The sequence below is a fragment of the Mya arenaria genome, chromosome 4 (assembly GCF_026914265.1).
Source record: "Mya arenaria isolate MELC-2E11 chromosome 4, ASM2691426v1".
NCBI lineage: Eukaryota > Metazoa > Mollusca > Bivalvia > Myida > Myidae > Mya > Mya arenaria.
Genome location: NC_069125.1, coordinates 61,106,242 through 61,122,937, shown reverse-complemented (window position 1 = coordinate 61,122,937; position 16,696 = coordinate 61,106,242). Strand labels below are relative to the sequence as shown.

Sequence of the window (16,696 nt, the reverse complement as noted above, 5' to 3'; positions counted from 1 at the left end):
GTCGTTGCAAGATGCGTTGTATGCCATAGTTGTACTCACCGCAGGACATACAGACAGGTACGACCGTCGTAGGGCAATACTGAATTTAAATTGGTATATTCAGTCAACTTTGACAATTTCATAAGCCATAACTCTAGACTAAACAATGCGATATGCGTGCTTAACAACGACAAATGAGATAATATCCATGTCAGCCAATTCACAAAGGATTGAACAATTAAAATTTGAGTATGAGAGGGCAGTTGAAGTGAACTTGTTAAGATTTTGACAATTTTAAGCTGCACTCTTACAGACCGTTTTGACAATTTCTTACTTTTTTGTCATGGAATGGACCAATATTTGCGTAAATAATAATATGAAAACCAGTGATATAAGACTGGGGACAAAATATCGCAGTTTTTAATATTAATGTTTGAAATTTGAAGGTATGTGGCTATAAGCGTTACTAAGGCTTCAAGAAAAATGGAAGTTGGGGTTGCATTGTACAACATAACCATCTGGCTCTGCAAAGGAGGCTCAGGGGCCTGATAAACACACCTTGCTGTTCAAGCTCCTCAACAATGTCCTGAGTATGCTGATTGACGTCGGCCTGCATATTGACGTTAACGGTGTTGCTCGTCACAGACAAAGAATGGCCAAGGCTGTCACGTATCTACAACTCACCCAGTTCAATAGATGCTATATAATCGAATATGAAAAAAGTTACATTCACGGTTTCAACATCTTAAATTTCATTGCAGGATACATCTACGTGTTGTTAAAGCTGCACCCTCACAGATTTACCGTTTTGACAACTTTTTTTATTTTATGTCTTGGAATGAGCAAATTTTTGCGTAAATATCTGCAAACCAGTGACAAAAGACTGTTGCCAAAAGATCAGATCGAAGATGTTCATATTTCCGTTCCAAAAGTAATGTTTTATGGCTTAAACCGTTGCTAACGGTTTAAGAAAGATGCATAAAACATCAATTTTTAAATTAAATATAAGAATCTGCAATCTAATGTTTTGTCAGCAGTCTTATATGATTAAATTGGCTCGTTCAAAGACAAAATATAAAGAAGTTGTCAAAACGTTAAATCTGTGAGAGTGCAGCTTTAATATAGTTACAAGATACAAATCATGTAGATCATTGTTTAAGAACTACCGTGCATTTGAAGTGTGTTGTCGCGGTGGATCTGTCTGAAAACACTGGCACTATAAAAGTAAGGTCACTCCTGGTCGGCACCGGCTTGCCGTCAACCGTACATATGGTGTCCAGCCACGTCACTTCCGGATCGTGAACGCAGTTACGCAATGATAGCGATGTCTGAAAAAAAACATGGGTTAAAACACTGTCGTGTTTCCCTGTTTCAGGTTTACTGCTTGAATTATATGTCGCTTAGTGAGCACCAAATGTTATATTTGACGAAATGCCTCGCAACCAGTGTAATACTAATTTAATAGTTCACGAGGTGAACATTAATGCAATCTTACATTAAAACAAACAATTGATCGATTAAGTTTATGATAGTTTATTGTAGTTTTTCCAAAAATCTTGACAGATTGTATCCAAATTGTGCCCCAGCCCTGTGCACACTGACGTTTAATTTGGACGTGAAAGCGCGCTAATCTTTCAAAACATTTAACATTATCAAATCGATATATTTTAATTGTTTAACATAGTGAAATATCATTTATGTAATTGACAATTTTCTATAATCTACATATATAAAAGGATAATCTCACGCTATTTACCAGGGTGCCAGAAAATACCTCTGTGAGCTCCGTGATGTCTCTTGCGCTGATGGTGCACCCACGTAACGTCTGATAAACGTTAACCACGTGCTCATGAGTGGTTTCGACCTTGTTCCCGGCATTGATTGCTTTCACCTCCATCTTATACTTACGCCCGGGGGTCAGGGCACCTAAAATATGTGAATTACTTATCAATTCATCATGTCATTGAAGTTGAATTAAACACAACGGAGAGGTTCATAAAAATGACAGATTGTTGTAGCTCTTATTGATCAGTAATGGTAATCTGCAATGTTTCTTATGCGTGCATAGTCTTGAGTCGCGGCAATGTTTCTTATGCGTGCATAGTCTTGAGTCGCGGCAATGTTTCTTATGCGTGCATAGTCTTAAGTCGCGGCAAGGTTTCTTATGCGTGCATAGTCTTGAGTTGTGGCAAGGTTTCTTATGCGTGCATAGTCTTGAGTTGCGGCAAGGTTTCTTATGCGTGCATAGTCTTGAGTTGCGGCAAGGTTTCTTATGCGTGCATAGTCTTGAGTCGCGGCAATGTATCTTATGCGTGCATAGTCTTGAGTCGCGGCAAGGTTTCTTATGCGTGCATAGTCTTGAGTCGCGGCAAGGTTTCTTATGCGTGCATAGTCTTGAGTCGCGGCAAGGTTTCTTATGCGTGCATAGTCTTGAGTCGCGGCAAGGTTTCTTATGCGTGCATAGTCTTGAGTCGCGGCAAGGTTTCTTATGCGTGCATAGTCTTGAGTCGCGGCAAGGTTTCTTATGCGTGCATAGTCTTGAGTCGCGGCAAGGTTTCTTATGCGTGCATAGTCTTGAGTCGCGGCAATGTTTCTTATGCGTGCATAGTCTTGAGTCGCGGCAATGTTTCTTATGCGTGCATAGTCTTAAGTCGCGGCAATGTTTCTTACGCGCACATAGTCTTGAGTTGCGGCAATGTTTCTTACGCGCGCATAGTCTTAAGTTGCGGCAATGTTTCTTATGCGTGCATAGTCTTAAGTTGCGGCAATGTTACTTATGCGTGAAAAGTCTTTAGTAAGCGATGTTTCTAATGCGTGCTTAGTCTTTAGTCGCGGTTTTGTTTCTTATGCGTGCACAGTCTTTAGTTAGCGATGTTTCTAATGCGTGCTTAGTCTTTAGTTGCGGTTTTGTTTCTTATGCGTGCATAGTCTTTAGTTGCGGCAATGTTACTTATGCGTGAAAAGTCTTTAGTCGCGGCAATGCTTCTTATGCGTGCATAGTTTAAAGTCGCCTCAATGTTTCTTATGCGTGCCTAGTCTTAAGTCGTGGCAATGTTTCTTAAGCGTGCATAGTTTTTAGTCGCGGCAATGTTTCTTATGCGTGCATAGTCTTATGTCGCGGCAATGTTTCTTATACATGCATAGTCTTTAGTCGCGGTATTGCTTCTTATGCGTGCATAGTATTAAGTTGCGGTGATGTTTCTTATGCGTGCATTGTCTTTAGTCGCGGCAATGTTTCTTATGCGTACATAGTCTTTTGTCGCGGCAATGTTTCTTATGCGTGCATAGTCTTGAGTCGCGGCAATGTTTCTTATGCGTGCATAGTCTTTAGTCGCGGTAATGCTTTTTATGCGTGCATAGTCTTTAGTTGCGGTGATATTTCTTATGCGTTTATAGTCTTCAGTGGTGGCAATGTTTCTTATGCGTGCATAGTTTTTAGTCGCGTTAATGTTTCTTATGCGTGCATAGTCTTCTGTTGCGGAAATGTTTCTTATGCTTAGTGTATAGTCGCGGCAATATTTTTTATGCGTGCATAGTCTTTAGTTGCAGTGATGTTTCTTATGCGTGCATAGTCCTAAGTCGCAGTTATACATTGTATCTTCATTGCTCGCGCATTATTTGGACTTTTAGGAGTGAGACAATTTCAAAACAACAAAACTGATAAACTGATATATGTGATCAAAGATCTACATTTATTTTTTCCCAATGTGAAGTAATTTCAATATAAATAACGCATAAACAGCCTACCTGGCTGGATAGTGTACCACGTAAACCAGTCTGCTGTCAGATTGCTGGCGCGGCCCACAGCCGGAAGGTCAGCGTCTAACCAGTCGTAGTCTTAACGAGAAAGGAAACCACGAAACATTTTTGTTCATCATATAATTCATACACACATAAATTTAGTTTACGGAATACAGAATTATGGTATAAAGATAAACTTAAACATTATTTAGAATACCAAAAGTTGCCGGGAGATAACATGGATGTTTTTGTCCATCAAGAGGCATCCACCATTATTACAGCCAAACATATGGGGTTTGCCGCCTTTGCTCATATTTTCAATGGTAACTAGTACCAAGTTTCATGTGAATATCCTGAAGGGTCATATAGATGTGGCTAAGCTTAAAGTGACACTCTTATTCAAAATCAATACATACCAATGTAAAACATAAATAGATTTCGACTTATAAACCTTTCACTACTTTGTATATAAAGCATTTATGGAAAATATTAATTACTGATAACAAGATTGTAACCGTGTATTGAATAGCTAAAAACGTAAAAAAAACACGATTGATGAATGGTAAAAGATTAACTGTGATCTACTATCGTCTCATAAGGTAGAAATACTGTGTTATCTGAACTTTTCTTCCAAATTAAACTTAGTATCCTTCATAAGAACCACTGTTTTGACATTTATTCATTTTTGGTATAAGTAAACAATTGTTTTAATTGTGGCAAAGCTTATCTGGGAGTAAGAATGCATCTTTATAATATCTGCTCCATTTAACCGAAGACGACACAACGACTATCACTATCGCTTTGAAAACAAGACGAGTTAACAGGGTTAATACATCACGTACCCCACAGGTTAGGGACGAAGCGCCAGGCGACCGCCACGTCCTTCGAAACCTCCGCCTTGGTCATGATGGGCCGGTCGTGGCGGAAGTTATGACGTATTGTCACCATGCGAATCTGGGTATAATAGAAATTATTGTTAGGTGTTTTGACTTATACGATACCCTTGACATGATCCAACACGTGAATGGAGACATGATGAACTGAGTTGTTTTGAATTAATACGGTCAAACATTTAAATATATATGACATAATGACGACTGGTTGTATTGCGCAATAATAGCTCAAAGTGTCTGTGGACGGAGACAAACTACCCTACCGTCGGTGCAGACGATCCGTGAACGATGTAGACCACAGACTTGCTGGCCGAGTAGTTTTTATCTTTCTTCTCAACGCTCACCATCAACGTAAATGTGTAAGTCACTCCGCCCTTCATATTTTTTGGATTAAACGCCAGTGTCGATGTGTTCGTGGCACCAACTATATCAATGTTGTTAATGCAGTTCTGCAAAAGACAGAGTGCAAGATACAATGTGTTGTGTTTGGTGTTTTATTTGTTGTTGTTTTCCGATATTTGTTTTCCCTAAGTATTTTCCTAGGTCCCGACGATTTCGACATAACGGGTTTCGACCTTGTTTATTTTCTTAATTCGAAAATAATACACAGACAATGACTGCTTAAACAAGCAATCCCGAAAGAAACGAATGACAAGTAAACAAGATAAACGATGAACGTATACTGGTTGTACCTGGCTCGTGTCGGTAAGGCACGACCACTGGTAGGAGAGAAGGCCGCCATCAGGGTCATACGAGAGACTCCCGTACAGCGTCAACGAGCTGCTAGAATCAGCTGATATCGCATTCGTCGACCCTCCTAAAACCCAAATATAAATAAATGATACGACAGTTGGTCATTCAGAACAGTTCATAATTATGGTTGAAATTAAAAGGTCACATGTTTTGGCAGGATCAAGTTACAATGGTTTTCAACAGTTGACATGAAAATGCAAAGTCTGGGTGAAATGCTGTTCAACAACTATGGACGGTCTTTATGCAATGGTGTCCAAAGGCCTATGTGTTATGGTGATGTCCAGAAGCAATGACGTTTAACAGTTTACGTGTTATGGTAAGGTCTATATGCAATGGCGTTTAGCAATTTACGTGTTATGGAAAGGTCTATATGTAATGGCGTTTAGCAATTTACGTGTTATGGAAAGGTCTATATGCAATGGCGTTTAGCAATTTACGTGTTATGGAAAGGTCTATATGCAATGGCGTTTAGCTATTTACGTGTTATGGTAAGGTCTATATGCAATGGCGTTTAACAATTTACGTGTTATGGTAAGGTCTATATGTAATGGCGTTTAGCAATTTACGTGTTATGGTTAGGTCTATATGCAATGGCGTTTAGCAATTTACGTGTTATGGTTAGGTCTATATGCAATGGTGTTTAGCAATTTACGTGTTATGGTAAGGTCTATATGCAATGGCGTTTAGCTATTTACGTGTTATGGTTAGGTCTATATGCAATGGCGTTTAGCTATTTACGTGTTATGGTAAGGTCTATATGCAATGGCGTTTAGCAATTTACGTGTTATGGTTAGGTCTATATGCAATGGCGTTTAGCAATTTACGTGTTATGGTAAGGTCTATATGCAATGGCGTTTAACAATTTACGTGTTATGGTAAGGTCTATATGCAATGGCGTTTAACAATTTACGTGTTATGGTAAGGTCTATATGCAATGGCGTTTAGCAATTTACGTGTCATGGTAAGGTCTATATGCAATGGCGTTTAACAATTTACGTGTTATGGTAAGGTCTATATGCAATGGCGTTTAGCAATTTACGTGTTATGGTAAGGTCTATATGCAATGGCGTTTAACAATTTACGTGTTATGGTAAGGTCTATATCCAATGGCGTTTAGCAATTTACGTGTTATGGTAAGGTTTATATGCAATGGCGTTTAGCAATTTACGTGTCATGGTAAGGTCTATATGCAATGGCGTTTAGCAATTTACGTGTCATGGTAAGGTCTATATGCAATGGCGTTTAACAATTTACGTGTTATGGTAAGGTCTATATGCAATGGTGTTTAACAATTTACGTGTTATGGTAAGGTCTATATGCAATGGCGTTTAACAATTTACGTGTTATGGTAAGGTCTATATGCAATGGCGTTAAACAATTTACGTGTTATGGTAAGGTCTATATGCAATGGCGTTAAACAATTTACGTGTTATGGTAAGGTCTATATGCAATGGCGTTTAGCAATTTACGTGTTATGGTAAGGTCTATATGCAATGGCGTTTAGCAATTTACGTGTTATGGTAAGGTCTATATGCAATGGCGTTTAGCAATTTACGTGTTATGGTTAGGTCTATATGCAATGGCGTTTAGCAATTTACGTGTTATGGTAAGGTCTATATGCAATGGCGTTTAACAATTTACGTGTTATGGGACGGTCTATATGCAATGGCGTTTAGCAATTTACGTGTCATGGTAAGGTCTATATGCAATGGCGTTTAGCAATTTACGTGTTATGGTAAGGTCTATATGCAATGGCGTTTAGCAATTTACGTGTTATGGAAAAGTCTATATGCAATGGTGATTAACAATTTACGTGTTATGGAAAGGTCTAGGTGTAATGGTGTTTAACAGTTAACATTTTATAGCAAGTTCTGGGTACACATTTAAAGTATTCAAGTAAGGTATTCGTGCTTTGATGTTTAACATACACACCTAAATATTTTTACGAACATCAATTTTGCAATTTATTTCTTAAGGCTTGCAGCTTTGATGTGTCAATGAATCATATTGAATACGATCGGAAGTGTGTTGACATTGCAAAGTGTAAAGCTGACCTGTAATTTAGGGAGCTTTGTTGCACATTCACAGTGTATACCCTTTTGGAAATGATTTTGACAGTGTAACGAGCTCAAAGTGTATAGGTTATCCGTAATGTTGGGGACAGGGTTCTGAGCTCACAGTCTATAACCAATCCGTAATGTTGGGGACAGGGTTCTGAGCTCACAGTGCATAACCTATCCGTAATGATGGGGACAGGGTTGTGAGTTCACAGTGTATAACCTATCCGTAATGATGGGGACAGGGTTGTGAGTTCACAGTGTATAGCCTATCCGTAATGATGGAGACAGGGATGTGAGTTCACAGTGTATAGACTATCCGTAATGATGGGGACAGGGTTGTGAGTTCACAGTGTATAGCCTATCAGTAATGATGGGGACAGGGTTGTGAGTTCACAGTGTATAGCCTATCCGTAACTATGGAGACAGGTTTGTGAGTTCACAGTGTGTAGCCTATCCGTAATGATGGGGACAGGATTGTGAGTTCACAGTGTATAGCCTATCCGTAATGATGGGGACAGGGTTGTGAGCTCACAGTGTATAGCCTATCCGTAATTATGGTGACAGGGTTGTGTGTTCACAGTGTATAGCCTATCCGTAATGATGGGGACATGGTTGTGAGCTCACAGTGTATAGCCTATCCGTAATGATGGTGACAGGGTTATGAGTTCACAGTGTATAGCCGATCCGTAATGATGGGGACAGGGTTGTGAGTTCACAGTGTATAGCCTTTCCGTAATTATGGGGATATGGTTGTGATTTCACAGTGCATTGCCTATCCGTAAAGTTGTGGACATTGTTGTGAGTTCACAGTGTATAGCCTATCTGTAATGATGGGGACAGGGTTGTGAGTTCACAGTGTTTAGCCTATTCGTAACTATGGGGACAGGGTTGTGAGCTCACAGTGTATAGCCTATCCGTAATGATGGGGACAGAGTTGTGAGTTCACAGTGTGTAGCCTATCCGTAACTATGGGGACAGGGTTGTGAGTTCACAGTGTATAGCCTATTCGTAACTATGGGGACAGGGTTGTGAGCTCACAGTGTATAGCCTATCCGTTATGATGGGGACAGAGTTGTGAGTTCACAGTGTTTAGCCTATTAGTAACTATGGGGACAGGGTTGTGAGCTCACAGTGTATAGCCTATCCGTAATGATGGTGACAGGGTTATGAGTTCACAGTGTATAGCCTATCCGTAATGATGGAGACAGGGATGTGAGCTCACAGTGTATAGCCTATCCGTAATGATGGGGACAGGGTTGTGAGTTCAAAGTGTATAGCCTATCCGTAATGATAGGGACAGGTTTATGAGTTCACAGTGTATAGACTATTCGTAACTATGGGGACAGGGTTGTGAGCTCACAGTGTATAGCCTATCCGTAATGATGGGGACAGAGTTGTGAGTTCACAGTGTGTAGCCTATCCGTAACTATGGGGACAGGGTTGTGAGTTCACAGTGTATAGCCTATTCGTAACTATGGGGACAGGGTTGTGAGCTCACAGTGTATAGCCTATCCGTAATGATGGGGACAGAGTTGTGAGTTCACAGTGTGTAGCCTATCCGTAACTATGGGGACAGAGTTGTGAGCTCACAGTGTATAGCCTATCCGTAACTATGGGGACAGGGTTGTGAGTTCAAAGTGTATAGCCTATCTGTAATGATGGGGACAGGGTTGTGAGTTCACAGTGTATAGCCTATTCGTAACTATGGGGACAGGGTTGTGAGCTCACAGTGTATAGCCTATCCGTAATGATGGGGACAGAGTTGTGAGTTCACAGTGTGTAGCCTATCCGTAACTATGGGGACAGGGTTGTGAGTTCACAGTGTATAGCCTATTCGTAACTATGGGGACAGGGTTGTGAGCTCACAGTGTATAGCCTATCCGTAATGATGGGGACAGAGTTGTGAGTTCACAGTGTTTAGCCTATCCGTAACTATGGGGACAGGTTTGGGAGTTCACAGTGCATTGCCTATCCGTAATGATGGGGACAGGGTTGTGAGTTCAAAGTGTATAGCCTATCCGTAATGATGGGGACAGGTTTATGAGTTCACAGTGTGTAGCCTATCCGTAATGATGGGGACAGGGTTGTGAGTTCACAGTGTGTAGCCTATCCGTAATGATGGAGACAGGTTTATGAGTTCACAGTGTATAGCCTATTCGAAATGATGGGGACAGGCTTATGAGTTCACAGTGTGTAGCCTATCCGTAATGATGGGGACAGGGTTGTGAGTTCACAGTGTATAGCCTATCCGTTATGATGGGGACAGGTTTATGAGTTCACAGTGTATAGCCTATCCGTAATAATGGGGCCAGGGTTGTGAGCTCACAGTGTGTAGTCTATCCGTAATGATGGGGAAAGGTTTATGAGTTCACAGTGTGTAGCCTATCCGTAATGATTGGGACAGGGTTGTGAGTTCACAGTGTATAGCCTATCCGTAATGATGGGGACAGGGTTGTGAGTTCACAGTGTATAGCCTATTCGTAACTATGGGGACAGGGTTGTGAGGTCACAGTGTATAGCCTATCCGTAATGATGGGGACAGAGTTGTGAGTTCACAGTGTGTAGCCTATCCGTAATGATGGGGACAGGATTGTGAGCTCACAGTGTATAGCCTATCTGTAATGTTGGGGACATGGATGTGAGTTTACTGTGTATAGCCTATCCGTAACTATGTGGACATTGTTGTGTGTTCACAGTGTATAGCCTATCCGTAATGATGGAGACAGGGGTGTAAGTTCACAGTGTATAGCCTATCCGTAATGATGGGGCAGGTTGTGAGTTCACAGTGTATAGCCTATCCGTAATGATGGGGCAGGTTGTGAGTTCACAGTGTATAGCCTATCCGTAATGATGGGGACAGTGTTGTGAGTTCACAGTGTATAACTTATACACGTAATGATGGGGACAGGGTTGTGAGTTCACAGTGTATAGCCTATCCGTAATGATGGGGACAGGGTTGTGAATTCACAGTGTATAGCCTATCCGTAATGATGGGGACAGGGTGTAAGTTCACAGTGTATAGCCTATCCGTAACTATGAGGACAGGGTTCTGAGCTCACAGTGTTTAGCCTATCCGTAACTATGGGGACAGGGTTCTGATCTCACAGTGTATAGCCTATCCGTAACTATGGGGACAGGGGTGTAAGTTCACAGTGTATACCCTTTCCGTAATGATAGTGACAGGGGTGTGAGTTCACAATGTGTAGCCATCCGTAATGATGGGGACAGAGATGTGAGTTCACAGTGTGTACCCTATCCGTAATGACGGGGACAGGGGTGTGAGTTCACAGTGTGTAGCCTATCCGTAATGATATGTGGACAGGTTTATGATTTCACAGTGTATAGCCTATCCGTAATGATATGGGGACAGGTTTATGAGTTCACAGTGTATAGCCTATCCGTAATGACAGGGACAGGGGTGTGAGTTCACAGTGTGTAGCCTATCCGTAATGATATGTGGACAGGTTTATGAGTTCACAGTGTATAGCCTATCCGTAATGATATGGGGACAGGTTTATGAGTTCACAGTGTATAGCCTATCCGTAATGATGGGGACAGAGATGTGAGTTCAAAGTGTACATCATAATCGCTATAATGAGGACATGGTTGCATGTTCACAGTTTATAGACTACACTTAATGATGTGTAATTTTGTTGCAAGTTCACAGTGTGTAGCCAATTCGTATTGATAGGGAAAGGGTTGCGAGTTTTCAGTGTGCAGCGTTCCTGTAATGATGGGGACAGGGTTGCTAGTAAACAGTGTATATTTGGCCTATCCGTTATGATGAGGACGGAGTATCGAGTTCACAGGTTGTGTTCTACCCGTAAAGTTGTGGACATTGTTGTGAGTTTACAGTGAATAGCCTACCTGTAATGATGAGAGCGGCAATCCGAGTACACAATGTATATCCTATCCAAATTGATGGGGACAGGGTTGCGAGCTCTCAGTGCGTAGCCTACCTGTTATGGTTGTGATGTGGGTGCGCGGTCACATTGTGTTGCGTACCTGTTATGATAGGGATGGGGTTTCGGCACCCGACGATGAAGGGGATCTCATATGCAACCTTTACGGAAGTATCCTCAATAAGTGCTACCTCTAGGGAGTACACCACCTCGTCACCACCTGAAATAAGCCAAAAGGTGAACTTCGGGACGGGTCGATGGCATACTTCATAGAACATTCAGATGGTGAGTTTGGTCTAGTGGTATAGTTTTCGCGCCTTATGCCAGTACTGGTTTTTAATCGCGACAGTTTGTTTAAACTGCTGATCCTATTAAACATTCAGGTATCGGTGACAAGCCTTAAGCTTATTAATGTCTCGATTATAGACAAATGCTCCAATTGTTGCAAAGTACGTCCGTCCTATTTTTAGGACACCAATTTTGGTGATAATTGGTGGTATGTTAGTCAAATTTAGAAAATGGACACTGTAATTACAGTTCTTGCAATTTCGAGGGCCATAACTCTAGATTGCTACCCTGATCGATATATTCTGCCAATAAACATATTGTCTAAATGTGTTGATGATCGGGCAAAGGCTTCTAAGTAATTGAACGGACGTAGCTGCTTCTCGGAGGTCATTTTTGGTCTCAATTTTAAAATTTAAATGGCATGTGAGCGTTCTTGCAGACTATCAGGAACTTTCACTTCTGTAATGGCGGACGGTTACGTGACAACAAAATGGCGGCGGTCTAATTTAAGACATATGAATCGTCTATACCGACTTTAGGTAATTTCTAAAATTAATGGGAGACAACTCACAAGTGACTCGAGTGATATAGCTGGTTATCGAACTTGTCGAAGATATTAAGCCAATATAAATTCTAACCAAATTGAATGACGATTGTAAGTTATTCCTATAATTAAACGGCAAGTGTCATGAGCGATATGGCTGGTAATCGAACTTGTCCATGATACTATGCCAATACATATTCTGATCAAATTTTTGGATTATTGCACGAAGGCGTTAAAATTATTGATCGACCAAGACGGATTATAGGTATTTATTATAATCAAAGGGCAATAACTCTCGAGGGTCTTGAGCGATATGACTAGTTATCAAACTTGTCCACGATGTTATGCCTATACGCATTCTGATCAAATTTTGGGATGATTGGACGAAGGATTTGAAGCTATTGGTCGGACAAGATTGATTTTAGGTAAATTCTATAATAAAAGGGCGATAGCTTTTTTGAGACTAAAGCGATATGCCTCCATATCGAACTAGTTCCAGATATTATGCCCATTCACATTTCGACCAAATTTGGTGTCGATTGGACAAATGTTTCTCAAGTTATTGGTAGGACAACCTACTGGACGCCCGAATGCCGCAGGTGAAACTACATACGGTCTTATGAACGAGTGTCCTTCATATATACATTCAATAGATTAAAGAATATTCCGATTGATATGCTATAGTATGTACTACATGAATAGTACTGATTTTCAAATTAGGCCTTATAAAAATCATAGCCAAATTAACATAAGTTCGGTAAAAACATTCTGATCATTAAATTGATATGCGTACGTACACATGTTGATGGTAATATCGGTTTTCTTGGCAATGTGCCTGTACTCCCCAGGCACGATGATGCCGTCTCTCCGCCACCGGAACCGAAAAGCATCGAGCCCTGAACCGTCCGTTGATGTGTACTCTATTCGCGTTCCGATACCGAACCTATTCAGAGACAGTTTTGTAAGGGCAAGAAAGCATTATCCTACCTTTTACATTTGTTCGTCTGTATTGCTATGTTTTGGTTGATTACCTCTGTTAACTGCTTTAGACCAACACACATTGGTATTGGGTATTATAACATTACAACTCAGGTCAGTTAAATATATGTAAACAAACTTTTCACTTATTAGAAAAGCTTTCGAAATAAAGTTATACAGCAGAAAGGGTGGCAATTGTGTTCAAAACATCACAAATTTTGCTTACAAAATATATATATATATATATTACACAGTATTAAGGTATATCTCCTAAACATTATTGGGGTATATATATTACACGGTATTGGGGTATATCTATTACACAGTATTGGGTATATCTATTACACGGTATTGGGGTATATATATTACACAGTATTGGGGTATATCTATTACACAGTATTGGGGTATATATATTACACGGTATTGGGGCATATCTATTACACAGTATTGGGGTATATTTATTACACAACATTGGAGTATATATATTACACAGTATTGGGCTATATCTATTACACAGTATTTGGGTATATCTATTACACGGTATTGGGGTATATATATTACACAGTATTGGGGTGTATATATATATTACACAGTATTGGGGTATATCTATTACACAGTATTGGGGTATATCTATTACACAGTATTGGGGTATATATATTACACGGTATTGGGGCATATCTATTACACAGTATTGGGGTATATTTATTACACAACATTGGAGCATATATATTACACAGTATTGGGGTATATCTATTACACAGTATTTGGGCATATCTATTACACAGTATTGGGGTATATCTATTACACGGTATTGGGGTATATATATTACACAGTATTGGGGTGTATATATATATTACACAGTATTGGGGTATATCTATTACACAGTATTGGGGTATATCTATTACACGGTATTTGGGTATATCTATTACACGATATTGTGGTATATATATATTACACAGTATTGGGGTATATCTATTACAAAGTATTGGGCTATATCTATAACACGGTATAGGGCTATATCTATCACACGGTATTGGGGTATATCTTTTGCACAGTATTGGGGTGTATCTATTATACCGTATTGGGGTATATCTCTAGTTCAGTATTGGGGCAAATCTTCTAAACAGTATTTGGGTATATACGTGATTTGGCTAAAAAAATCGTAATCATCAATGATTTATAAGGCAGTTTCATTGTTTTCACAAGGAAACTCTGGAAATCTGACTCTCACATATGCACATACACACATAATTATGTTTTTACTTAAAAGGGGTGTTTTGGCGAAAGTTCGAATTGAACCCGGTCACTACAAAAGTAAACCAACGGATACAACTGAAAGTATAGGGTTATTGAAGAGTATTTAATATTTACATGCGATTTCATTTAAAAAAGAGTTATCGTGCGTGCCTCATGAATATTTATATAAACGAGATTTGTCAGCAAATTTTCCCACGGTATGTATGATGTGCAACGGAAGAAAGTACCGTGGATCCCCACAAAGCTTAGTTTTAATATGGTCAGTGCAAAACACCGTTACACGGGATAAAACTGTCTTGGGTTCAACCAGTACTGAGTACACTTTTTACCCAGTACAACCCTTTTAAGACAGGCGCTAGGACAAGGGGGTTATTGTTATAATATTTAACCGGGGTTTGAAACCGTGACCTTCCAGACCGAAGCAAACGCTTTACCATTGAGCTATCATGGCGGTTAAACTTTTGAAGAATACTGGTAACCAGTTTAGTCAACATTGATCAATTATGTACATAGAGTTGTACAGTTATGTACACAACTTTTTATTCAATGTTACAACAGCATACAGTATTGTAACATGTTTACATTTAAACATTTCTGTTTAAGAAATGTTGTCATATATTGTACACGTATTTAAAGGAACATAGCAAAACGTGGCTATTTCAACATTGAAAAAAACTTGAAACAACGTCGAAATAATGACCGTTTTCAACGATGAAATATCGACCATTTTCTTAACTTTAACTTTATAACAACGCTGTGTACCTGCTCGGAAGACTCTCTATGCTTGACTAGGCAGAAACTTTTATTTACCAAGGTATCTTGCCAACGTGATTATTTCTTTGAGAGTATACTTACTATACTCGGGGTATATCTCTTAAAGAGTATTGGCTTATATCGGTTACAGAGTATTGGGTTATGTCGGTTACAGAGAATTGGGTTATATAGGTTACAGAGTATTGGGTTATATCGGTTACAGAGTATTGGGTTATATAGGTTACATAGTATTGGGTTATATCGGTTACAGAGTATTGGGTTATATAGGTTACAGAGTATTGGGTTATATAGGTTACAGAGTATTGGGCTACCTCTCTTACATAGTATTGGGTTATATCTCTTACACAAGTTTTGGGTATATCTCTGACATATTATTTGGTTATCGTTTACAGAGTATTTGGTTATATCTCTAACAATGTATTTGATTATATCTCTTACAAAGTTTGGGGTTATAACTCCTACAGAGTATTTAGTTATATCTCTTACAGAGTATTGGGTTATATCTCTTACAGAATATTTAGTTATATCTCTTACAGAGTACTGGGTTATATCTCTTACAGAGTATTTAGTTATATCTCTTACAAAGTATTGGGTTATATCTCTTACAGAGTACTGGGTTATATCTCTTACAGAGTACTGGGTTATATCTCTTACAGAGTACTGGGTTATATCTCTTACAGAGTATTGGGTTATATCTCTTACAGCGTACTGGGTTATATCTCTTACAGAGTAATGGGTTACTAGTATATCTCTTACAGAGTAATGGGTTATATCTCTTACAGAGTATTGGGTTATATCTCTTACAGAGTAATGGGTTATATCTCTTACAGAGTATTGGGTTATATCTCTTACAGAGTATTGGGTTATATCGGTTACAGAGTATTGGGTTATATCTCTTACAGAGTATTGGGTTATATCTCTTACAGAGTATTGGGTTATATCTCTAACAGAGTATTTAGTTATATCTCCTACAAAGTATTGGGTAATATCTCTTATAGAGTATTTAGTTATATCTCTTACAGAGTACTGGGTTATATCTCTTACAGAGTACTGGGTTATATATCTAACATAGAATTGGGTTATATCTCTTACAGGGTATTGGGTCATATCTCCTTCATAGTGTTGGGTTATATCTCTTACAGAGTACAGGGTTATATCACTTACAGAGTATTGGGTTATATTTCTTACATAGTTTTTCGTTATATCTCTTACAGGGTATTGGGTTATACCCTTTACATAGTAATAAATAAAATATTTTACAAAGTATTGGGTTATATCGCTTACGCAGTATTGGGGTATATCTGGATCCATCCAGAAGGGAGGAATAGAACACCCGCGGGCTTCAGGATTACGTTAGGCAGGGCGATGTCCACCTTCCAGATGGTGTGGTTAATGAACGCCGTGCCATTTAAAAAATCCTTGGCCGTTACAGTCACATTGAACTGGTTACCGGAAGTGATGTTCACCGTCATTTCCATCTCATCAGCAACAGCCTCTAAAAAGAGACCCCTTTTTACAAGGTGATTT

At 39.5% G+C, this 16,696-nt stretch overlaps 1 protein-coding gene across 1 annotated transcript in view; it reads right to left on the bottom strand.

Annotated features, from left to right (window-relative positions):
* Positions 1-16,696, bottom strand: part of LOC128230955 (uncharacterized) — a 47,159-nt gene that overhangs the window by 10,337 nt on the left and 20,126 nt on the right. Inside the window, exons 11-20 of the mRNA XM_052943382.1 lie at positions 16,454-16,664; positions 12,958-13,103; positions 11,432-11,548; positions 5,306-5,430; positions 4,877-5,062; positions 4,563-4,674; positions 3,727-3,816; positions 1,754-1,905; positions 1,146-1,307; positions 538-652 (exon numbers count right to left, since the gene is read on the bottom strand). Of these exons, the coding sequence (XP_052799342.1) occupies positions 538-652; positions 1,146-1,307; positions 1,754-1,905; positions 3,727-3,816; positions 4,563-4,674; positions 4,877-5,062; positions 5,306-5,430; positions 11,432-11,548; positions 12,958-13,103; positions 16,454-16,664 (1,416 nt within the window). The remainder of the gene's footprint in view (positions 1-537; positions 653-1,145; positions 1,308-1,753; positions 1,906-3,726; positions 3,817-4,562; positions 4,675-4,876; positions 5,063-5,305; positions 5,431-11,431; positions 11,549-12,957; positions 13,104-16,453; positions 16,665-16,696) is intronic.